This window comes from Neolamprologus multifasciatus, chromosome 19 (assembly GCF_963576455.1).
Source record: "Neolamprologus multifasciatus chromosome 19, fNeoMul1.2, whole genome shotgun sequence".
NCBI classification, from domain to species: domain Eukaryota; kingdom Metazoa; phylum Chordata; class Actinopteri; order Cichliformes; family Cichlidae; genus Neolamprologus; species Neolamprologus multifasciatus.
In genome coordinates this window covers 27,038,403-27,062,396 of record NC_140457.1, presented here as the reverse complement: position 1 = coordinate 27,062,396, position 23,994 = coordinate 27,038,403, and the positions used below count along the sequence as shown (strand labels likewise).

The 23,994-nt window shown below is 40.6% G+C and overlaps 1 protein-coding gene across 3 annotated transcripts in view; it reads left to right on the top strand.

The window, feature by feature from the left end:
* The window catches only part of heatr5a (HEAT repeat containing 5a), a 45,441-nt gene extending 26,157 nt beyond the window's left edge, over positions 1-19,284 (top strand). For 2 of the 3 annotated variants that reach the window (XM_085144172.1, XM_085144173.1), the window contains 25 exons: positions 277-467; positions 1,263-1,422; positions 2,191-2,380; positions 2,470-2,639; positions 5,181-5,207; positions 6,495-6,639; positions 7,031-7,213; positions 7,549-7,788; positions 7,868-8,046; positions 8,234-8,302; positions 8,437-8,616; positions 9,045-9,279; positions 9,813-9,917; positions 10,014-10,148; positions 10,243-10,370; positions 10,764-10,911; positions 11,800-11,973; positions 12,217-12,318; positions 12,587-12,670; positions 13,084-13,260; positions 13,560-13,711; positions 15,264-15,371; positions 15,584-15,686; positions 16,335-16,488; positions 16,989-19,284. In XM_085144172.1, the coding sequence (XP_085000298.1) occupies positions 277-467; positions 1,263-1,422; positions 2,191-2,380; positions 2,470-2,639; positions 5,181-5,207; positions 6,495-6,639; positions 7,031-7,213; positions 7,549-7,788; positions 7,868-8,046; positions 8,234-8,302; positions 8,437-8,616; positions 9,045-9,279; positions 9,813-9,917; positions 10,014-10,148; positions 10,243-10,370; positions 10,764-10,911; positions 11,800-11,973; positions 12,217-12,318; positions 12,587-12,670; positions 13,084-13,260; positions 13,560-13,711; positions 15,264-15,371; positions 15,584-15,686; positions 16,335-16,488; positions 16,989-17,148 (3,699 nt within the window). In that variant the 3' untranslated portion in view covers positions 17,149-19,284. The remainder of the gene's footprint in view (positions 1-276; positions 468-1,262; positions 1,423-2,190; positions 2,381-2,469; positions 2,640-5,180; positions 5,208-6,494; positions 6,640-7,030; positions 7,214-7,548; positions 7,789-7,867; positions 8,047-8,233; positions 8,303-8,436; positions 8,617-9,044; positions 9,280-9,812; positions 9,918-10,013; positions 10,149-10,242; positions 10,371-10,763; positions 10,912-11,799; positions 11,974-12,216; positions 12,319-12,586; positions 12,671-13,083; positions 13,261-13,559; positions 13,712-15,263; positions 15,372-15,583; positions 15,687-16,334; positions 16,489-16,988) is intronic. The other variant, XM_085144174.1, reaches the window with a different exon arrangement.
* The last annotated feature ends 4,710 nt before the right edge of the window (positions 19,285-23,994 follow it).

The window sequence follows — 23,994 nt, the reverse complement described above, 5'->3', positions numbered from 1 at the left end:
TCAAGGACGCATCTAAAACCTGCCCTCGAGGCCTGGAGTTTGACACCCCTGCTGGAGAGTGACATTTAGAGAGACAATACTTACTTTACAGACTGTTAGAAGTCTCATTTTTTTAACATCACATCACCAAGATGTCCATTTAAAAAAAAAAAAAAAAAAGTAATTGTGCATCACAAATTTTTTTTTAAGCATAACTTTGCTCCAGTCTATGGAAAACATAAACCTTTCACAATTCATGACTTTATCACGAAATAACCATAACTAAACTCTCCTCAGCATCAAGGTAGCAATCGGGGCTCTCTGGGGCCTGAGGAGATCCGGCCCCCAGCATTGTCGCTCCTGTTGGGGGCACTGGAAAGCACCAGTCCTCTGCTACGCTGCCTGGCTGCTGAAGGTCTAGCCCGACTGGTTCAAGTGGTTGGAGATCCAGGGTTCACTGTCTCTATCTCCCTGCTCTGCTTTGATAGGTGGGCAGATGTTAAATCATAGCTTTGTGTAGCACTTCTTACACTTGTCTTCATCACACTGATGAAAATAGTTATAGTAGTCTTTCCAAAATTCAAGTTTTTTAGTTAGTTGGTTCGTTTAGGAGTTCTTGCCACAGAATGCAGGGGAAAGGCAAAAACGTCCAGGAAACTGATCTGGATCTGTGCTCTCTTTAAAAGAGCAACAGCATAAACAAAATAGGTCATGATACAAAAATATACTGAAACAAACAGAAGTTGCATAATAAGCCAGAAATAGTTCAAAACAAATTTCACATAGCTGTGGCTATGAGTCCCAAAGATATCACACTGTGTTCAAGACAGGAAATGATGACAGTTGATGTCTCTTGTTTAAAAAAAGAAAACTGCAGCTGTGGGATTTTAGTGTCCCAATTTCACATTTTTGTTCCTGGACTTCACTAATCTTATTGCATGATTTTCAGTCTTCAATAGTAAATGTTTATCTATGTGCAACACCTCAGTTAATCTCCTGTACGACCCTGTTTAATGTCAACATCGACCATAGACGCAGTAAATGTTTTTTGTTTGTTTGGGTTTTTTTTTCAAATCATGCAAGAGCAGAATAGGCCACTAAATGACCACTAACCTGTACCTTACCAAAACTTGTAGTTTTTCTTTCATACTCTAGCATTGGATATTGGCTGTGTTAAATGAATTAAAAGCAGTCCCTGGAGACTAGAACAAATACAGTTGGACGTTTTTCATGAATATAATGTTGGTTAATATCAGAGCTGACTTTGTTGATCGTGTCTGCAGGCTGAAGACTGCTCGAGATGCGGCATCACGCAGTGGCTATGCCCTGGCTCTGGGGGCGCTATACCGCTACACTGGAGGAATCAGCTCACCTCAACACCTGTCCACCTGTCTGGGAGTCCTGTTCACCTTGAGCCAGGACAGCACCTCACCCGAGGTCCAGGTACACGCTTACCCTTACGCACTTCTAAATCTATCTGTCTGTAAATTATTTCATTATGCTTCAGTTTTCCACCAAACCACATTACAGGAACCTTCAAGCTAAAGTGCACTATTTCTTTACTGCTTACATTTCTGCAACACCAATTCTGAAAAAGTCGGCAGGCTGTGTAAATAAAACCAAAATGCAATGACTTGCAAATCTGATAAACCCATTTTTTTTACAATAGACGTTAGGAAATATCAAATGTTTATTATGAAATAGTAAAATGTCTCATTTTAAACATTTGATATGTTCTTTATGTTCCTGTAAAGAAAATCTTGGTTTATGAGATTGGCAAGTCATTGCTTTGTTTTAAGTGACTTGGAATTAGAGGTAGACTTTAAGTGCAGTATCTGGTATAATCTGCAACTTGCTTAGGGACAAGTGGGGGAATATCTGTATGTTTGATTCTATATGTACAAATGTAAATAATATAAGAACCACGTTTACATTGGAGAATAACAAGCTAAGCTAAAGTCTAAGCTCTAGGTGTGAGCACAAAAGCCCCACCCAACTGTTGCTTAAATCAGGAGAAGGGTTGGCTAATAGGCAACTTGATGTGCATTCCTTCTGCTCTGCAAAGGGTGCTTCATTTGATTTGTTCAAGTCTCAAGGTATAAAGGATTTAAGCTGAGAAAGTTAAGACTGGACCAGGTTTCTGTTTGGGGTTTTTTATTTATTTATTTTTCCTTCTTGCTGGTCATACCTTTTGTGTATCTCTGTGTCCAGACCTGGTCTCTCCACAGTCTTTCTCTGGTGGTCGACCTGTCAGGTGGTCTTTATAGAACCCATGCGGAACCGTCGTTCACTCTTGTGCTCCGGCTGCTGCTCTCCACTCCACCCACCCACCCTGAGGTGCACTACAGCCTAGGACGCTGCCTGCATTGCCTGATCACCTGTTTGGGCCCAGACCTGCAGGGTATGGAACCCCTTTGTCATTCCCAAGGACAGTTTCAAAATTAGAGAATGTTTTAGGGATGTGTAAGGGATTTGTGTTTTTGACTCCAGGTAATGGCGCAGCAGTGTCTGGTCTGCGCTCCAGCTGTCTGGTTGCATGTGGAGTGATGCAAGACAGTCCAGACTGTCTTGTTCAGGCCAGGGCCATTTCCTGTTTGCAACAGCTGCACATGTTCTCACCTCCACACGTCAACCTGACCAGCCTTGTACCTGCACTCTGTGTAAGTACACCTGAGGAGGCATGGCTTTCTATAGCTTTTTCTTTTCTATAAGCTGTCTAGAACCGTGTTTCCCAACCTTTTGGAGCCACGCTGCATATTTCACGTTAGAAAAATTACACGGCACACCACCAAACAAAAAGGTCACAAAAAGCATATTGATCATTTTTCCCTATGCACCAGGCATAGCAGAATTGGTTTTGGTTTGTCCCCAGGATACCCTTTTTGCTTTCTTCTGACCACTACTCATGCTAGGGCCTTCATCTGGGTCAGGATTTTCTCCAGGACCCAGGTCAGATTCTTTTCAAATATTTATCTATTGCTATTACGTGCCGCGTTGTCTCACTCACAGCATGACTGTTTTACTGGCAGTTGGCATTCTATTTAATTATAGCAGGTAGTTGGACTGCTTTCTAGTGGAAGAGAATGTAATTGTTCTGCCTATTACTCACGCTGGTGATTTAGAGTACTAATCAGTTGGAACCAGATAATCTTTCTAGGCATACCTACTCATTTCTCACGGCACATAGTGGTTGGGAAACACTGGTCAAGAAACCTTTTTTTGTATTTACAAAAGAAAACAAGGACCAAAAAGGTTGACATTTATCACATTTTCTGGCAAAGAAGGTACATTTTTTAAATCTCACCTTATGATTATTCATTGATATTGTAAACACCAAAGCTTAAAACTCTACTTCTGTAAAGCCTCAGTCACAAATAACTCTTTTTGTATGTTTGTCACACTAAAATGTTAATATTAGTCAAAAATAACACAAGTCAACACAACACGCAGATTCTAAATGGTGTTTATTGTTAAGGGGGAAAAAATCCAAATCTACTCTGTGTGAAATAGTGATTTCAAGTTGAAGTACACTTGGGTTCCTCAGCAGGACAATGAAATCAAAACACACCAGCAAGTCTGCCTCTGAATGGCTTAAGGAAAACAAAAAGACAACTTTGGATTGGCCTACTCAAAATCTTGACCTGAATCCAATTGAGATGCTGTGGCATGACTTTAAAAAGGGGGTTTATGCTCGAAAACCCTCCAATGTGGCTGAATTACAGCGGTTCTGCAAAGATGAGTGGCTCTAAATCCCTCCACAGCTGTAGAAGCCAGTTATCACAAAGGCTTGATAGCAGTTTTTGCTGGCTCCAGGGTAGCCCAGTCAGTTATTGGGTTTAGAGGGCAATCAGTTTTTCACTCAGGAACATTAAGGTTAGGATTTTTTTCCACTTAATAATTACACCACTGTATTTCTCATTATCATTTCCTTCTCTTCATCTGCCTCATCCACCACTACCCTCTCCTGCATCATTTCCATCTCCTCCTCTTCCTTCTCACCTCAAGCCTCATGTCCTGAACTTAAATCAAGACTCTAACATAAGAAAATGTGCATAAACATACTTATTTATTACTACTATATTGTCACAGTTAGTTACTGTCAGCAGATAAAACATGTGACCCATCAGAAGATAGCTGACAAAGTACTGGGTGTAAAAGTAGCAGCTATTTATAAGCTAACTAGCTAACATTAGGCTCAAATGTTCTAAAAATGACACTTTCCCTATGATAAACAGTTTGATTACATAATTACACCATCAGTGTCGCTGTCATGGGGCAGAAGTGAGGTTAATTGAGTCATTGCCACAAATCAGATTGCTTTCACAAATGTAGCTTTACACCCTCCTCCAGAGTAAATAGATGTGAAAACCCAGCATATTGACAGCTGAGGTAAACAGTGGACTGATAGGCTGATGAATGCCAGCCCATTTGAGGTGACTCGGGGTAAAAAGAACAAATAATTGCAAAATATTTGACAAATATTCAGATTTTTTTTCCTGATTTGTCACTGGATGTTTATTATTAAAATATGTTAAAATATGGTGTTTCAGAGAGAGACTTTATCCATGCTCCTAGATGCATGAAGGAGCATTTCTGCAGGTCCTTCCTTCCTGCAGCTGTCAGACTGTACAATCAATATAGCTCCCAAAAAACATAGATGTTTACATCTTATCAACCGATTCACACTACAACCTGGGCCTCTTATCTGTATTTAATTTTATTTAACATTAATAACTATACAGAACTCTGTTTTTGGTAACTATTGTCCTTGATATAAATGTGTAAAAAAAATGTGCATGTGTATGTTGTGTATGTGTTTTTCTTGCTGCTGTTACAACCAAATTTCCCCTTGTGGGACAATTTAAAGGATTATTCTATTCTGTTCTCTATTCTATTCTATCAGAGAGACTTTATTAATCGCAGAGGGGCATTGAGTACAAAAAGGGTTTTATACACGGTCATGGCTGTTATAGGGTACAGAGGGTGAAAGACTGAATAAGTGTTTTGATGGGTTCAGTTTTGATAAAATGTTGTTAAACATCATCATGCTTCCTGTTTGACAGACACAACTTGTCCAAACTCGACTGGATTCATATTTCATCTCTGCATACTGCATTTCGTGCCATGTTTCTCTGCTGTGTCGAAATTAGAGTTCGTCCAGATTTATAGTGTGTGTTGTTTTTGATCATTCTGTCTTACAGGAGATCTTGTTGGATTATTCCGTATTGGTAGGTTATTTTTTTTTTCCCAAGGTCCGCAGCTGCTGTCTCTCAGTTTTAGCTTTGTAATCTCTTTTTCTTTTTTTCATTGTGACTTTTCTGTTGCTGTGACCTTGGTCTGGGCGATATAAATACTCTTCACACAAAGTTCCTTTCACAATAAATATCCTGAGAACTTAGACAGATAGGAAAGATTTTAGATTATTTTTATATTATTTCTTTATTTAAGCACAAAATGATTGCTTTTGTGTCTTTGTTTAATCAGGATCCTGATTAGCAGATTCAGACTTGGCTGTTCTTCCTTAGCTGACATTTTTGCATCCAGGAAGAACCACAAAATTGATTTTCCACAAACATCACCATCTGCTTAACTGTTAGTGGAAATATCTATACATCAGCTAGGTATTGAAACATATCTTAGGAAGGCGTAGTGAGATTTTTAGACACACCTCAGGCTGTTAACACAGTAGTATAGTAGTTGTATAGTGCCTATTTGTACTACTTTTACAGTTGCATTTTTCAGGGTATGCTAGCTCAGAAATTTGTTATGAATAACAGTTTTAAATGTGATCTCAAAAAAGATGCCCGTATCGCCCAGAGTCACTGTGTCACTGACACTCTGTTTTAACACAGCTCCCCGTCACTTATGAACACACCATTCTGTTGGAATGAATCCTGTCAGCTCAGTTTTCTGTTTTGCAGAATTTTAACCTTTTTCCCTGTTTTACAGTAGTAATTAAGTTTTTTTCTTATTCTTTGAGTGTTTATTCTTAATTTACTATTTACTCTCACTTTGTTTGCTTTTCAGCTAACACATTAACAGCCTCAAGTGCAGTTCTGACAAAAAGTTCGTCCATTGTTTTTTATCCCCCACAGTGTTTCCTCTGGAGAAAGTGTTCTAGTTCTAGTGTACTATTAATTTGTAGATTGTTTTTGTTTGTTCATACAACAAAGTTTGATTAAAAGCACAATATTCTATAATTGTAGAATTTTTAATGTGAATATTAAACCCAAAAATATACCGGTTTTGTTTTTTGTGCTGTTAGCCAGACTTTTAAAAAAAAAAAAAAGTATTCCACTCAAACTCAGTTTTAGGAACTTGTAAACGTTATTATTTGAGTGAATACTGTTCCATATTGATGGGCTGTTTTTAAGGTCCGCAGCTGCGGACCTTGAAGATTTGGTGGAAACAACTCCTGGATGAAACACTGTCTTTAACAGCATGCTTTCCCCTGATGAAAAAGTACAGCGTCAGGTAGAGTTGTTGTGTGTGTGAACTGTGTGTTTGTGTTTCAGGCAAACCTGTGCAGCTCGTTCCTATGTTTGCGCCGGGCCGTGGTGGCGTGTTTGCGCCAGCTTGTCCAGCGGGAAGCGCTGGAGGTCTCTGAGCATGCCATTGCTCTGGTCAAAGAGCTCCCAAGACGAGACAACACGCAACTTGGTGAGAAGAAACAGACATTTTATTGAAACTATGATTATTATCAGCCTCCTTTTTTAACAGGACTGCATTTTTCACTTTGTTAGTGTTGCCAGTCCATTTTTTTTGTTTGGATTGATAATAAATGAATGAGTGTGTTTTCTTTTTCACCAACTTTATTCTCTGGCCCTTCAGCTCACTGTTGTTGTCTGACTTCTGTTCACGTTTTTATTGATGTGTGTTTCATTGCTTGTGAAGCTCTGTTTGTGCAGTGAAATTTGCTTGATTTTGTTTTATCATTAAATTTCACTTACACACAGTTACTTGCTTCTGTTTGTAGCATATGAGCAGTTTATTGCAGCGCACCTCTCTTCTACATCCTTGCTCACCTAATCCTTTCGATCTGTCTGAGCAGATGTCACTATAAAAGAGGTCGGTCTCGAAGGTGCTCTGTTCATTCTGCTGGACCGGGAGTCAGACTTCAGTCTGAGGAAGGACATTCAAGAGACTCTGGTTCATATGATGGCAGCTAGTGCCACCAGCAGCAAACTGGCCCACTGGCTGAAGCTCTGCAAAGATGTCCTGTCTGCAACTACAGGTGGGCTCAGGGGGTTGGCAGCCTGTAGCTGTTTCTTTGAGTACCCAAAAGCTCAAGTTTACATTTCTGTTTTCAGACTAAAAGTTAAAGGGCTTAAATTATATAAAGAATAAGTTGTTGGTTTTTTTTTTTAAAGGACAGAATTTTATTTTATGGAATCTGGGGTCAGCTGAAAAAGAAATATTTCATTGATGCTTGCTTTGTATGTGTAGAATGAAAAAAGCTGGCAAAGCTAGCAGTTTGTTTGACAACTACTGAGGATTAAGATAATACCTGGTGATTATGAGTTAATGGGTCACTGCTAGCGTCTGTGACGTTAAAAATCTGTGTTAAAGATGGTCGTGCCCCATTGGAGTCGAAACAGGAGGATGAAGACGCAGACCCTGGCAAAGATGATGACTCCTCTGCCTTCAGAGCCCGGTCTGAGTCTGGTGGCCCATTCACAGCGCTGCACTCAGCCACACGTTGTTTCGCCATGGAGTGTGTGTGTCGCATCATAGCACAGTGCGAGACTGCCGACCCAGCTCACTTTGACATGGCTCTTGCTCAGGAACGACGCCTGCATGACTCCACTGGTAAGACCTGACAGGGATTTGCTCGGTTTATGTTTCTGGATGTCTTAGACCTCGTTGATCTCTCACCCGTTTCTCTCAGATTTCCTGGTCCTCCATCTTGGCGACCTGGTACGCATGGCGTTTATGGCATCAACAGATCACAGTGATGAGCTGCGACTAGCAGGACTTCAAACACTCCTGGTTATCATCAGACAGTTCTCAGCCATTCCAGAACCAGAGTTTCCTGGTCATGTGATCCTGGAGCAGTACCAGGCTAATGTAAGGATCAGTAACTCATATGAACTGTTGATTTTAGTTGCCATCAACAGCAAGTTACTAAAAGAAGAGGTGACACTACACAGGGGTAAACAGGCTCCTGAAAATCCTGACTTTTTTTCTATTTGAAAAGATGCTACAGAATCTGCTGTGTCAGAGTCGTGTAGTATTTTCATTTGTGTGTTTGCAGGTTGGAGCTGCTCTCAGACCCGCCTTCACCGCTGATGCTCCTCCTGACATTACTGCCAAAGCCTGCCAGGTGAACAGTTGTCAGTAATCATTTTCATAATCCTCACTGCTGCGCTGCTCGGGTCATTCTGTCTGCCCTGCAGGTCGTCAGCTAATGAACAGAGATGTAAAGTGTTACCTTTAATGCTGCCTTTTCCTCTACAGGTGTGTAGTGCATGGATCGCTAGTGGTGTAGTCAGTGACCTCCGTGACCTGCGACGTGTCCACCAGCTCCTTGTCTCCTCATTGGCTAAGGTCCAGAGTGGAAGGGAAGCATCAAGCCAGCTGTACAATGAGGCTGCTGCTGCCATGGAGACACTGGCTGTTCTCAAAGCCTGGGCTGAGGTGAGTATTTACCCTTTTTAGTCGTTCATTTTTAGATCTTCTCGTCATCTTACATCATTATTGAAATGTTTTATTGCAGACAAAAATACTTCTCTTTTTGTTTTGCTTTTTTCTGCAGCGATAGTAGCGCAAAGACTTGAATCCAAACGTCCATTCGTGTGTCTAAAATATTCTTGATGATACAGCTCGGGATAATGTTTCGAATAGCACTTACCTCAATATTCTCCTGGTAACAACTTGTTGCGTGTTAGGCAGAATGACTTGATAGTGTTTTTAATAACAGCCCTAAGCACCAAATGTCTCCAACATCTTGTTTTTGGCAAGATATTATCTAGATAATGAGTATTGTGTATCAATCGTAAATATTTCTACAGAAAATAAATTAGATTATTGCTGCAATTTTCTGTGGTTTTCTTCATTTCTGTCAGGTTTACATTGTAGCTGTTCAGAGGAGCAAACAAAAAGAAAGCTCTCATAGACCAGCTGACCCATCGGTCTCCTCTCTGGCCAGTGACAGCTCAGGCTCTGAGTCAGGAGGGGCGGGCCTTCTGAAGTTGGTCCAATCAGAGCTATCGACACTGAGCCGTCTATGGCTGGCAGCACTACAGGACTATGCACTACTGACCCTCCCACAGGAGTACTCATCACAGCTACCTGCAACAGGTGGGAGAGAATTTCCAGCACAAATTTGGAAATTTCGAATAATTTTTCACTAAGAAGTATATTTCATATCTACAGCACATATTCCAGGCAAACAGTGTTTTAAAAAAGTAATAACTACTGTATTGTAACATCAAAACGTGATAACCTTGTTAACCATAACCCAGTTGTTTGTACATTTGGACAAGTTTTTTTTTAATTTTCACCCCTAGTTTTCTTCCATGTTTTGCAAAGTATTGAGCTTTGCTGGGGGTTGTTGAATGTCATGATATCGCAAAAGCCTATTTCCTGGTGTTGTGTTTGACACAAAGTAACTTCCTTTTACTGAGCTGATGTATTCAGTTACATGTTGTGCATTTTTGTTAGGGGAGTTGCTATTCATAGTCCTGATATAAACTCTTTTTTTCATATAGGGCCAGGTATAGATAGCTTTTCTCCCCTAATAAAGGAATCAGGACCACAGCTGTGATTAGATGATTTTATTTTGAGAGATATGGTGTTTCTTTATTTTTTTCCTCTCCCTCTTTCTCATGCAGGAGGTTCCTTCTACACAGCAGAGACTGTCAGCCAAGCAAGACGTCATTACACATCGTCCTGGGCTCCCATCCTCCATGCCACCTCCCTCTGGCTCCACAGCACAGGTTAGTATTCCTCCTACTCACTCTTAATTCCGCTGTTCTTTCATTGTAATAAGCAGATACATGTAAAAGTATCTGTTACTTTACGTGTGTGTGCAGGTTTCGTGATGTCAGATGAAGCACCTGCTAACCTATCTAGACCAGCAACACCTACCTCCATGGGAAACAGAAGCTCTGTGGGTGGAGCCAAGAGTCCGGAAGACATTAATACTGACAGATTGCACCTCATACTTGGTAACAAACTGGTTATAACTGCTGAGTAAAATGTGTTTATGTATTAAATTCTGTCCTATTGTATTGACTTTGATCATGTTGGTCTCGCATTCAGGGATCAGCGTGGAGTTTCTCTGTTCTCCACATTCAGAGGACCAGATGGAGAACATCACCTCCTGTCTGAGAGCTCTGCAGGTGCTGCTGGAAGTTTCGTGGCCCCGAGCAAAGATTGGAAATGACCAGGTGAGGCACAGCTTTTACTAGTTTTCACAGTAAACACGATTTGAAACATTAGCCTTTCGACACTAGAATCCAAACTAAATTGTACAGGATTGAATTTGACTGGCAATTCTATATGTGCGGTATTTATTTCCCAGTGAATAATGACGTGAAGTTATGACTCTTCTGTACAGTTAAATGCAATATAGGGTAGTGTAAATAATAGTTGTTGTTTTTTTAGCTGGCACAACAAAAACCTAAAACCTCAATTAATATTAATGGCTGTCATCTCTCTCTGTGTTGCATGGTTTACTGCTTCACTCTACATGCGCTCACCTAGAAAGGGTCATTCAAAGCTCATTTAACTCCTAATAATAAACTGCATTGGTCGAGTGCTGACTTTCTTTGTCTGTTTAGGCTCTGAGCGTGGAGCTACTCAGCGTCCTCCACAGACTCATGGTAACCAGAGAGTCTGTATCAGTTCAGCTCGCTGTGTTGGATTTATTGCAGCGAATTGTAGCTGCTGCTCATGAGCACATCAGGGAGAAACGCCACAGTGCTGAAGGTAAACACAAAATTTCCTTAGGGATTAATAAAGTATTCTGATTCTAAAAAGATTATTCTGCTGCTTCTTTTTGAAACCTCACGTGGTATCTCAGTACGGGAAGCGCTTTCTGGTGTGACTAACCACACCAACTCTACTACTACCACATCTATGTAAGTTAGATCAGTTACTTCAAGGACACAGGGTCCCCTGACTACTTTTAAATAGTCTGTCTCGCACATATAAATTACATGGAACTGACACCAGCACCAGTCTCTAATTTTGATTGCTCTTTACTGGCCCAGCAGGCACTGGATGGTAGAGCTAGCTTGTCTGCTCCACAGCCAGCCAAAGTCACTGTCTTTGCACAGGGGAGATACATCACTCTGTTTTCTCTTTAAAATAAGCGATGCCCTCCTTGGGATGTGGAAGAAACACACAGAGAATGCCTGGTCTTGTTCAGGGGCTGTTATAAAGGGGATCAGGGGATCCCGTGTCCTTGAAATGATTGGTCTGTCTTAGTAAGATATGGTAGTAGTAGTCAAGCCAGAAAGTGCTTCCAATAGTGAGATACCTCACTCGTTTATGTATCATTTCTTTTGTGTTCAATAAATCCTCTTAGAGGAGAAAAACCAGCTTCTCAACCAAGGGAAGCAATAAACCATTTTTGCCACCAGATGGCAAAAATTCCTTTCCGATCTCAACAAAATCGTAACGCAAGCTTCACGTTTTATCTTTTTCTGGAACTTTCAGCTACATTGAATCTTTCTCATCAGGTCTCAACAGTTCTAATAATTGTAATCTGTAATTTTTAGATCCAGTTTGTATATGTCTGAACCTATCTAGATTGTTGCCAAACAGAATAATTTAAATGCTCCTTTCATACTATTTAACTTTAATGTTTCTTAGTGGATGATGGCGCAGCAGAGAAGGAAACACTTCCAGAGTTTGGGGAGGGGCGAGACACTGGTGGTTTGGTTCCTGGTCACTCACTGGTTTTTGGTGCCCTGGAGCTCTGCCTCTGTGTACTGGTCCGGAAAATCCCACAGCTGAGCCCCAAACTGGCTGGAACTAGTCCAACTGGTAAGGAGATGGATGGGAACAGGGAGGGCTGCTGCAGAGAGGGGAGAAGGAAACTTCATTTCAGATACTCTCTGTCAGTGGTGTATGATTGGCTAGACAAGCACAAAACAAAGATTTTTGTAGCTACTGTCTAAAACAAACAAAATTTAAAAAAAAAAAAATCCAAAATAGCATTCCTTCATTCTTGCTGATAAAAGTGTCTGCACATATAAACCTATCAGTATTTTTGGGGTGTGCATTTAGGTCCTGGAGGCTCAGCGTGGACTCTGACAGACAGCGACTGTCGTCTGGTAGCATCAGCTCTGTGTGTGCTTTCTGAGCTGCCGTCCATCTGCTCTCCTGAAGGTGAGAGCATGAATCACCCATTTTCTCATGCTAACACAACAATAAAGGGACTGGCATGGTTGTATTAGAGCCCTTGAGTTTTAGCTACTTACTACTGAAGAGCTCTGGGCTGTGTGTTGGTTTTTTGGTGGAGAGCTCATCTGCAAAGGTTGCATACCCATAATCCTTCAGTTTGTCTAGCCAAATATCTATGCAAATGGACACACATGCGATGCATCTCCTTTTATTGGTCTGTTGTTGGTTTGATGGCTGTCTGTCCTCTTTGCAGGCAGTGTGTCCATTCTCCCCACTGTCCTCTACTTGCTGCTGGGAGTCCTGAGAGAGTTGGTCCACCAGCCCAGCGCGCAAACAGGTTAAGACAAATAATTTAGACTGTAATGTCCATAAATAATTTATGTTATTAATGTGGCTAAGGTGGGTGTTATACTAACTGTGAAGTAACAAAGTAAAAACATCTATACCAAGACCATTTTATAAACATAAAGTAGATAATTAAACTGCTGAAGTGACATTTTTCTTAGGAATGGTGGATACCAAAAACAAAACTAAAAGAGAGTCAGGATTAATTGGGTGGACGTTAACAGCATCTCATTCAGTTTTTAAATAAGCACATCTTCTCTCCTTCAAAGCCAAACTGTCAGAGCTGAAAATAACAATAAATTGTGTTTCTGCAAGTTTAGAAATGGACTTCAGTAAAATGTATAAGTATTTTGTCCACTCAGTGATCATGTTTGACATCAATGATGATGTTAAACTTGCTTACAGGTGCTTCAGCAGTTGAATCGGCGGGTGGGGCTTGTCTGAGTGTGGTCATCCAGGCGGCTATTCAGGCTCTGAAGTCCGTCTTGACTTCACCCATGAGCCGACAAGAGAAAAGTCGAGGATCCTGGAACCTGCTGCTGCAATCAGCTCTAAATACACTTCTAACATTTTGGGACAGTGGTACGTACAGTGTGAATGTAACTTACAAACGTGCAGCTCTCTGTAGTTTTAGCAAGTGCTTCTAAAAAAATCTTCAATTTGCCACCCATATACCTACAGGCACTATGCAATAAAGCTGTAAGGTATTTCTGTGCTAATAATAAAGTCCTCATTAGCAGTACTCCCTATGGCCAGAGAGGTGATGGAGAGAACTGTAGACTCCACACTGACTGATTAAAAATTACAGCCGCTGGCAGAAAAATGCTAAACTACCAAACACTGAAGAGAATGCCTGAAATTGTTTCTTTGTGTAATTTCAGGGCCTTCCAGCTGTGTTGTAGACCAGGTCAGCCTCCTCACCGCTCTGACCGTCTTCCTGCTATCTGCTGGTCCTGATGTCTGTACCATTGAGCCTCTGCACAAGCTCTGTCTGCAGCGCTTCACCACCAGCATAGACTCCAAAGACCCTCTGGTAATATCTGATAGTTAGGCTATATTCTGACCATGACCACTCTTAGAAGATGGACATTCTAAAAGCCAGAGAGTGTCTGCAAGACCTCAGGTAGTATAGAGGTCTATATAAAAACAGCCCTCGGCACCTTTGCTGTTAACCTTAGTAAACACTTTCCTGTTGACTTTGTGAGCTCAGTCACTAATTTCAAGTTTTACTGAATACACCGTGAAGTTAATTCAGGTCTGTTTCAGACTCGGAGAGTAGCATAAAGTAGGGTTTGCTCATTTACTAACAACTTGTGACAGAGAAATCATTATGAACTGAGCATGCAGCATTCTGCAGTTTCAGTCATTTCAACCTTGTGTTTCGAGAATCAGTGCTTTTTGTTTGTTTTCTTTAAAAGGAACAATGTATACAGTGTGGCAATGACCATCTTTCATATACAGTTTGTGCCTCAAAGTGTTTTTCCGCCACATATTTCTGTTGCCATTAACTAGACCAGTGGTAAATGGTAAATGGCCTGTATTTGTATAGCGCTTTACTAGTCCCTAAGGACCCCAAAGCGCTTTACACATCCAGTCATCCACCCATTCACACACACATTCACACACAGGTGATGGCAGCTACATTGTAGCCACAGCCACCCTGGGGCGCACTGACAGAGACGAGGCCGCCGGACACTGGCACCACCAGGCCCTCTGACCACCACCAGTAGGAAACGTGAAGTGTCTTGCCCAAGGACACAACGACCGAGACTGTCGGAGCCGGGTCTCGAACCGACAACCTTCCAATTACAATTCGAACTGCCAACTCTTGAGCCACGATCGCCCCAGTGGTGTCAAACACAAGGCCCGGGGACCACAATTGGCCCAGCAGAAACTCCATCCAGTCCACTGGACAGCTTTGAAAAATGTGGGGCATAAATTTCAAACTTTTAGCTGTAATTTAATTTAATATGTTTCACAGTTTTTGCTCCTTATAATTTCCCAACTCTCCCAAATCCAGTTTCACACGGCACTGAAGTAATTAAGGGTTAGATAAAGAATTAAGCAGCAGAAAGGTTTCACAATTAAATGTAGACTTTTTTTTGTTTGTTTGTTATGTTTTTGTTTTTAAAGTGGGTCCACATTAAAACAGGACATTTTCTGCAAGTTAACAAAACTGTGTTTCGTGATTAGAGGACATTTAGGGAAATGAGCTACCAAAGTTTTACACCTTGTGCTTAAATTTTATGACATCAAAGAGTTGTCCCTACAGATTTTTCATTCACTATAGTGGCATTCCTTTATCATGTAATAAAACTCTTATATTAGAATATCTCAGGGATTAAATATGTAGGAAAACGTCTTTACAGCGAGATAAAATAGTTTCACTGGTCTGGCCCTCTTCAAGTCAATGTGGGCCCACAATGTAAATGAGTTTGACATCCTTAATCTAGACAGTTTGGGGTACGCCATATTCTTCCAGACCAGTAAAACTCTGGATTAAGGACAGTTATGTTCCTCTAAGTCGATATTTGAGTAAGTGTGGGGTTTGACTGTGACAGTGTTTCCTCCCTTCTCTGCTCTAGGTTGTGAGTCACTGTTGTCAGCTGCTAACGACAGTGTTTCAGGCTCAGCCCGGTGTGGCCATCCCATACATCCAGGCCCTTGGTCCGACATTGATTCGATTCCTCCAGGTATCCAACCAAACTTATTTACCATACATGAGTATCTGAGTTACTTTATGTTCATTAATAATATATATATATTATTTTTTGTAATATGTTTAATTTTCGTTCTGTACTGATGCTTGCATGTACACTAAGGGAAAATGAAATAAAAACCTATATGATCAGTAGAAGGCATTGTTCAGGTGATTTCAGCATATATTTGTCTGCTTTCTCCTCAGAAGGTGGAGCGGAGTCGTCCTCAAACTCCACAGGAGCTGCTTGGAGTCTTGGAGGGGATCCGAGCGATGGAGGCTTTGATCCAGGCAGCTGATGAATCACAGTGTGAGTAGAGTCTGTAGCAGAGACATGGTGGAGTCAGGAGATGATAGAATGGAAGAAGGTAAAGCAAGGCTCTCTGTCCAAAGGAGGATAGTGGTGGAGTGCAGCAGCCTGATTTGTGCTCTAAATGTGCTAATCCTTCTCAGTATTTACTGCTCGCATATCTGATGTGTTCTCCTTTCTTTCCTGATTAACCAGCATGCAGCCCTTCACAACCACGCACTGAAGTGAGAAGCTGTGAAATGTTAGTTTGGTTAACCAGTGATTCAAATTTGGCTGTAGGTGTGAGTGAGAGATGAATGTGTCTGCTGTGAGAACTTAAAGGTGACTAAATTACTGGTTTAAACACTCTGGGTTGATACTCCCTGTCCAAGTATGACTGAGCACGCTGCCAGCAGGAAAGACAACGTAAACGAGACCTTGTGACTACAGTCAAGCCAATAAAACAAAAAAAAACACTAAAATGTTATACACAAGTAGATAAATTCTAGTTACATTCAATTATTTTGTTTAAAGGTCAGTGATTTCAGCTGTTCTTGCTTCCTTGAGCAAAGGTACAAGTCCATCCAGCTTTTTCTGAGATATTTAACAGATAAAACATTCTCCCCCATCTGAAGCTTGTTCCCATGTTTTGTGTATTTTTCCCTTCAGGTCCTCAGCTGGTGGCAGTCTTGCTGCCCCTCCTCATCTCCTTTCTCCTGGATGAAAATGCCCTTAGCTCTGCTCCCCTGCCATCCAGGTCTCTTCATGATTCGGCCCTCAAGGATCTGATGTGCTTTGGCCCTCAGCACCCAGCTGTCTTCAGGTTGGTAGTGATGTGTGCAGTTAATTTGTTGCATACGGGTCTGGTCTGGTTTGGTTTGTATGAAACGCTCCTGCTGCTCTCAGTGGACTGAACTGTACAATCAACCTTTTTAGCTCTTTCATAATTTGTTTTTGTATGTAGATTACATGTTGATTTCTGGGATTCATGAGTATTTTATTTTCCTGCTCTTCTCCTCGGTAAGAAAAAAGTTTACAATAATGTGATTATAGGCTGTAGGAAAAAGCATTGTATGACTCCTCTCTGAGGTTTTAGGATTTTATTGATCTCCAGGAACTTTTTGATGATTTTCATATAGTTCAAAATCATTTCCACTGTAGTTTCACCCTACCTATGAAGGAGAGATTGGCAGTCTCCATCAGTAATTAAATCATGTCATGCAGAGCAAAGCCATGTTTTGTCATGCTGCTTTTAATGTTTTCAAAAGACAAAGGATCAGTGAATATGAAGCAGGTGGTTATATATTTTCCTTCCTCCTACAGGTCACTCATCACAACATCGCCTCACCTGAAGTCTCGTCTTCAAGCTGCCATCAAAGGAAATCAGGAGAGTTTAAATATTAAAGCTAGCAGTGCTAACCCAGCTGCCCACAGCACTGGGAAGTCCTCTCCCAGCATCACGCTCAAAACAAAGTTCCTGTGAGGCAGCCAAGCTTAGATCTGCCACACAGAGACTGTCTCTGGAGTTTAACGTCACTAACACACTGTGGTACTTTGATTGTTCTGAGGGACATTCTGACTGGTTCTGTGGTACACCATATTGAAAGAGTGATAGCAGACCAAAAAAAATTCTGTGAGTTCACTTCCTGTCTCATTTTGGAAAAAAGAAAAAAAAAACTAGATCTAATTTCGATTTTTTTTTTTCTTTTACTTTCTCCAGCACACTGCATGCCACCTCACATTGACGCTTACCTTTATTATATCATTTGAAAAAATCAATTCTGCCAGGTTGGCATATTATATCACACGAACTGTGCATCATACATACGTCATACATTCCTGATGATCAAATCACAGACTGACTCCTCCCCAGGACACATGAGCTTCAGTTCATATCTACGGGAATGAACTTGAAGAGTTCAAACTCAGCTTCAAAACGAACTGATGCCGGTGTCAGTAATTTGGTGAATGATCAACATGATGGCTAACAATATCAAAAAGAGTCTTTTTTTTGTGTGAAACCGACTGAGCTTTATTCACCTTGAAAAGAAGGGAATGTGATTAAATTGTATTCAGATAGAGCTGTGTGCAAACAAGAGAAGGAACCAGTTTCATTGGTCCTGGCATGTGACACGGACGCCTCCTAGATGCTTCCTGAATGAGCTGTTTTGGGTGTATCCAACAGGTAGGAGACCCAGAGTCACACACGAGAAATGTCAAGTAGTCAGATTTTCCTCAGTTCCTGACTAAGTAACATGAACAGCTATAATAAGAGCTTTTAGAGCTAAAGGGAAGATGCCTTGGTGCTTCCTTTATTATCCCCTTTAGTAGAGGATACATTCTGAAAGGAGAGGAGATAAATCCTGCCCAGATTTCATTCGTCAGATCATTTATAAAAACAATCAACATAAGTTGCGCACATCAGGTTAATAGTGCCTTACGCCGCTCTTATGTCCTAAACCATCAATGATAGGCTGTTAAACCCACAGCTGAACTGTGAACATTACACTGCTGTGATCAGATTTGCTTTCTTGAGGTGTTGCCACGGGAACAATTATTTGTACTATAAAGTTTTATAAATAAGAATTATGAGCTAAATCTTAATGATCAAAGCGTATTAAAGGTTTACTACAATTCATTTTGTATTAAGTGTTGCTGTATTGCAACTTCTTGGGTTATTAAGCATTAATTTGAATTAAGTCACAGCATGCCATCATAAAGGTGGGACTTTAACTGATCAGCCCTGGGATACCTGGGTCATCAGTTCAGTCTTTTGAGTTAAATTTTTCACCTCTTGCATATGACCTCAATCCAATCTCTATCGTCAAGACTGGGACAATAAGAAAAAGTGACATAACTGCTCCTGTATATTGTTAGTATCCCTTTCTATTTGCCCGTGTGTTTGCTTTACCATTAAAGCCACTACCTGGTGTTTTAAAACTACCAACAGCAATTAGCGTGCATGTCCTAAAAGGCAACATTCAGTTGCTTGAGGTTTATTTTTTTTTCCAAGTATAAGTTTTGCACACTTGCCAATTTCACTTTGTTATTTTTTCATTTGATTTTTTATGAACCCATTCATGATTTTTTTTCAAAGACATTGTGCTAGGATTGATCACATGTCATTTTTCTGCTGCTCTGAGCACCACATACATTTTATTCAAGCGAAAGCAGACACATCTACAGTAGATATTTCCAAATCTAAGCAATCTAGATGAGGAAACAGCACTGCAGACCACAGGAAAACACATACTTGTGATTTTTGAGGTTAACTGCCCCTTTAACAACACTACACTAACAGATTAATGTTTTTTTGAGTGTGTTGTTATCTACAGTAAAAAGCATTGACTGGTTACTTAAACCTAAATCTCATCAGTTTGTTTAAAAAGAAAAAAGTCTTGACTTTGTAAATGTAAATGTTGTCCTCTTAACATGATTTTCTTGAATGATGATGGGTAACACTAAAGTACTGACCAGCAATAAGTGTACAAGGCAGCAGAGATTGAGTGTTTGTCTCTGTCCTGGCCATCTCCTTTGTGCAGTGTACAGGTGTGAACTGAATGAACAAGTAGGTACAGTTAAATGTTCTGAACATGTACAAATAAACTCTTTAAATTCATCTCTTTGTTTTCTTCAGGTTTTTATGGTTTAGAAAACTGACTATGAACGGTTTAAAGATGGTAAATGTAAACCTTCCAAATGATCATGTCCTCCAAAGAACTGAGTCATGAATTCAATCTAAATTTGAGTACAGCTCAGACATTTGGTAAAAGGACCACAGCATAATTCAATCACCCTGACCCTACCAGCAGAAATAACTGTTAAAGAAGGTGCATTTCAAGATCTACATCCTAATCATCAGAGTTCAAAGTACGGTAGTAGTAAGGCAATATATCTTACGGTTAAGAAATACCATTGCTTTTCCAATAGATAAACTAAACCCAGCAGACAGAACAAGTAGAATGTACATAGTGCAATGCATAAAATGTGACCAAATATGACCAAACGCATATTTTAAAAAAGGTAAAAACATCTGAAAATAAATACTGGAATTTTCTACATGATACATTTAAACCAAAATATAAAGTAATATTACACATATAACAAGTCAATTTACAAAAGAACCAAAAACAATTACGATTTACTAAATGTGGTTAAAAACAGCACAGCAAATATCAGATGACATTAAAGTGGCTCTGTGTAAAGTGTAATAGCGCAGCTTTGAAATAAAAAGTTAACTCAAAGGTGATTCTCTTTCAAGTTGGCTCTCTTTACCGCTTTTTGTGTAGCCCATTTAATTAACAACTTACTGATAATGTCTTATTTGATTTACCTGCAGCATGGCCTCTTCATCTTTCCCTCCTGCACTTTCCTGCTCAGTGTGTTTAGTAACTCCTCTCTGGAGCTCTGGAGACCCAGTGTTGGGCCAAAAAGTGATTTCTGATGTCATTATGTGTTTTTAACGTCTACTGTCTTTACTAATATTAGTAAATACACTCTAGTGAACATGATTCATGAAGGGATTGTAGATCAAATTAAAAAGAATACCTGTTTTTGAAGTATCTTCATGACTCTGCATATTTGTACCTATATTGTCGTTAGTCCAGTCCTTTTTTGTCACTTCAAATAATTTTATAGAACTACTATCATCTAGTTTTAATGTCAGTGGCACATTGTACCAGGATAAATTGGTCTCTTTGACAAAAACTGGTTGCAGCAGCTATTTTATGATAGGAATGCTTTTACTGGCTCCAAATTACTTGACATTCTTCCTGAGAGATATGATTGATCTGTTTTTGACAGAATTTAGGTCAACAAGTAATTTTAACAGCTTAAATTCCTGCAATCACTTTTTGAACCGGCTTCGCACCCTTGAAAAACCCGTAGCTAGCCAGGCCCCTGTAGCTGGAGCAGCCAAAGGTAGCGTAGCCCTGTTGGCTCTCCCCCAGCAGATTGTCCCAAGGGAAAACAGGATGGCTAGGTAACAGTGAGGAGGAAGCGTAGTTGTAAACAAAAGCTCATGGTACACCACCAACCCCTTCCTGTGTATAATCGGTTTTCCCCATACCGCCACACCCGCCGTGGAACAAAGATTTGGGAGACAGGCACCCTCTCTACTTTAAGATTAGGTTCTTGTTTGATAAAGCATATAATTAAGGTTGGATCAGGTGACCCTGAATCCTCCCTTAGTTATGCTTTAATAGGTCTAGGGTGCTGGGGGATACCCATGATGCATTGAGTGCTTCTACTTCAGTCACCTTTTTCACTCACTATGTATTTATACACCTCTCTGCATTTAATTACATGTTATTATTAATCCATGTCTCTCTTCCACAGCATGTCTTTGTCATGTCTTCATCTACTCACCCCCAACCTGGCGCGGCAGATGGCCGCCCCTCCCTGAACCTGGTTCTGCTGGAGGTTTCTTCATGTTAAAAGGGAGTTTTTCCTTCCCACTCTCACCAAAGCACTTGCTTATAGAGAGTCATATAATTGTTGGGGTTTTCTTTGTATTTTTGTAAGGTTTTTACCTTACAATATAAAGTGCCTTGATTTCTATAGTGCCTTGTGATTCCATCCTGCCTTCCTGTAGGCATGTTTGTCTTTTATTGTCTTATGTACATACAGAGCACCTCAAACTTAAGTAATGCCTATGATAATTGCAAATATGCAGTGATTAGGGAAGTTGTCACGTCATCATAGTGCCAACAGTTTGGCTCCATCCTATAGCTTTTCACTGAGTTCTCACCCTGAATGTTAGAACAAGGTCATGTGTGTTTCTGTTGCTCAGTAATACTGCTATATTACTGTAACAAATTGAGCCTCCACTGAAAGCAGAAGAGTTTATTACAAAACTCGCACAGGCTGTTGATGTATTCAGGGTAGTAAACTCACTTTTCATAGTACGCTGAGCAATTTTAAGTTTGTTTATCCTATCTGAGCCTCCAAAAGGGAGAGCCCAGACACCCCTTGGAGGAAGCTAATTTCTGCCAATCATTCCTTCTGTCCCTACCCACACGTTGCACCATAGATAAGAGTTTGAAGGTGTCTTAACTGCTAAACTGACACCTCCACTTTCAGTTCTCTTGACCACAAAAACCTGGTATAAAATACAAATTACAGCAGGTTACAAAAGTAACTATCCCAGAGCAATCTGGAGGTCACAAGCTAATGAAGACAACAGAAGCACATTGTGATGGCATCAGCCACACAGGGGTAAATTAGTTCATTTTTCACTTTATTAGTTTGCTTTGCAGTTTTCTTCATTATAATTCATTAATCATTTGGTTAAACCTAGCACTGATATTAAGGGGCGCGCACATAATAACATTGTGTGGTTTTTCTAAAATGTTTTGTTATATTAATTATGTTTTTCTTTCTTTGAGTTACCTGGGTTTGGGCGGTGGCTGTTTCATTGTCTGGGCAAAAGGCGTGGCTGAGGACTCTGTGAACAAAATGCCTGCTCAGCAGGACCAACCATGGGCTTACCAGGAGCAGGGGTGTTTTAGGTGTAGTTAGGTTATTCTGTGCTTAGTTAATATTAGTGTGTTTTTGTTTCCCCCCCTATTGTGTTCAAATGGTTTGGCCAAATCATTATAAAAGCTACCCTCATGTGTCTTTGTAATTAGGTCAGTTTGTGAGTTAAGTTGTGTCTCACTTTGTTTTGTTTAAGTTTCTGGAAATTACTTTTCGTAGAGTTATATTTAGTTGACCTCTTTTATGGGCCTGCTAAGTATGTTTTTGAATTTTGTTAATTTTGAACTTTTTGAGGGTTAAAATAAAGGAAACCCTTTTTGAAGATATTTTTTGCCTGTGTCCTCTTTGCTTTGGCTGCTTGGTCCCTTACAATTGGTGGCAGCAGTGGGATCTGCCAGTTGAGGACACAGTTTTGGTTTTTTTTACTTTGAGGTTTTTTCACCCCCAGAAAAAAAAAGAAAAATGCATCGGGGAGGAAAGGTGGAAAAGAAGAAAGGAGTAACTGTTCAGAAGGAAGCTGATGCTGAGGAGGAAATTGGAGTCTCTGAAATGGTGGAGAGCACTGAGGTTGAAGAAAGGGCGCCATCTCTGTCAGATCTGATGTCAATATTGCAAGCTCATATGGGTCAACAGGAGGCTCGGGAAGCAAGGCAAGAAGAGGTAACTGCACGACAAGAACAAAAATTCAAAGCATTGCAACATCAGTTTCAGCTTTTACAGTTAGAGGTGCAGTCCCGGACATCACCAGTTCCAGAGCTACCATTACCTACCACAGAGTCACCAGAGTCAAGGGAGCTACCTCACATTTCTAGTTCTCCTCAAGCTCAAGCTGAATCCAGTCAGTCATTATCAGGTCAGTTTTCATTGCATGAACCCAGACTGGAAAAGTTGACTGATAGTGATGATATTGAGCATTTTTTGACTACATTGGAACGCATTGCCTTAGCATATCGTTGGGAAAAAACAGACTGGGTTTTTCGATTAATACCACTGCTAACGGGCAAGGCAAGAGGGGCATATGTTCATATGGATATTGATGACTCTCTCAGCTATGACAAAGTTAAAGCTGCAATTTTGTCCAAGTATGACGTTAACCCTGAGACCTACAGGCAGCGATTCCGTTCACTGGAAGTCAGGTTTGATGAGAACCCTAAGGAGTTGTATGCTCGACTTAAAGATCTGTACGGGAAATGGATTCAGCCAAAAGGTAAAACGAACCAAGAAATTGGTGAAATAATCATCCTTGAACAATATTTGACAATGTTGTCTTCTGAGCTACAGGTTTGGATTCGAGAGCACAATCCGTCTTCTGCAGCGAAGGCAGCTGAGCTGGCAGAAGTATTTGTAGCTGCCAGGAGGAAAGGGCAACCTTGGACCTGTAATGCAAATAAAATGCCAAAGGAAGGCCCCAAATCAGCCCAGATGTATCATCAAAGGCCATTTTCAGCAGATAAAACTCCTGTGGGTGAGAACCAGTTTGCTGGTAGACCATTAAAAAATTCAAAAAAGATCATTTGTTACCTCTGTGGGTTAGAGGGCCACACAAAGCCAATGTGCCCAAAAACCTCAGCTAAGATGGTTCAAATGTGTTTCATGCCACGTTCACATGCTGAACATGGGCTCCAGTGTGACCAGACTGTTAAAATTATAAAAATTGAAGCTAATGGAACAACTTTAAGAGCTTTACTTGATTCTGGCAGTTCACGTACACTGATACACAGAGATTTTGTGCCCCCCAATATTGTCCGTGTCAGTGATACCATCCCCATTTGTTGTGTGCACGGAGATGAGAAGATGTACTCAACAGCTGACATGTACATTAAGGTGAATGAATCCCTGGCCGGGTCCTGAG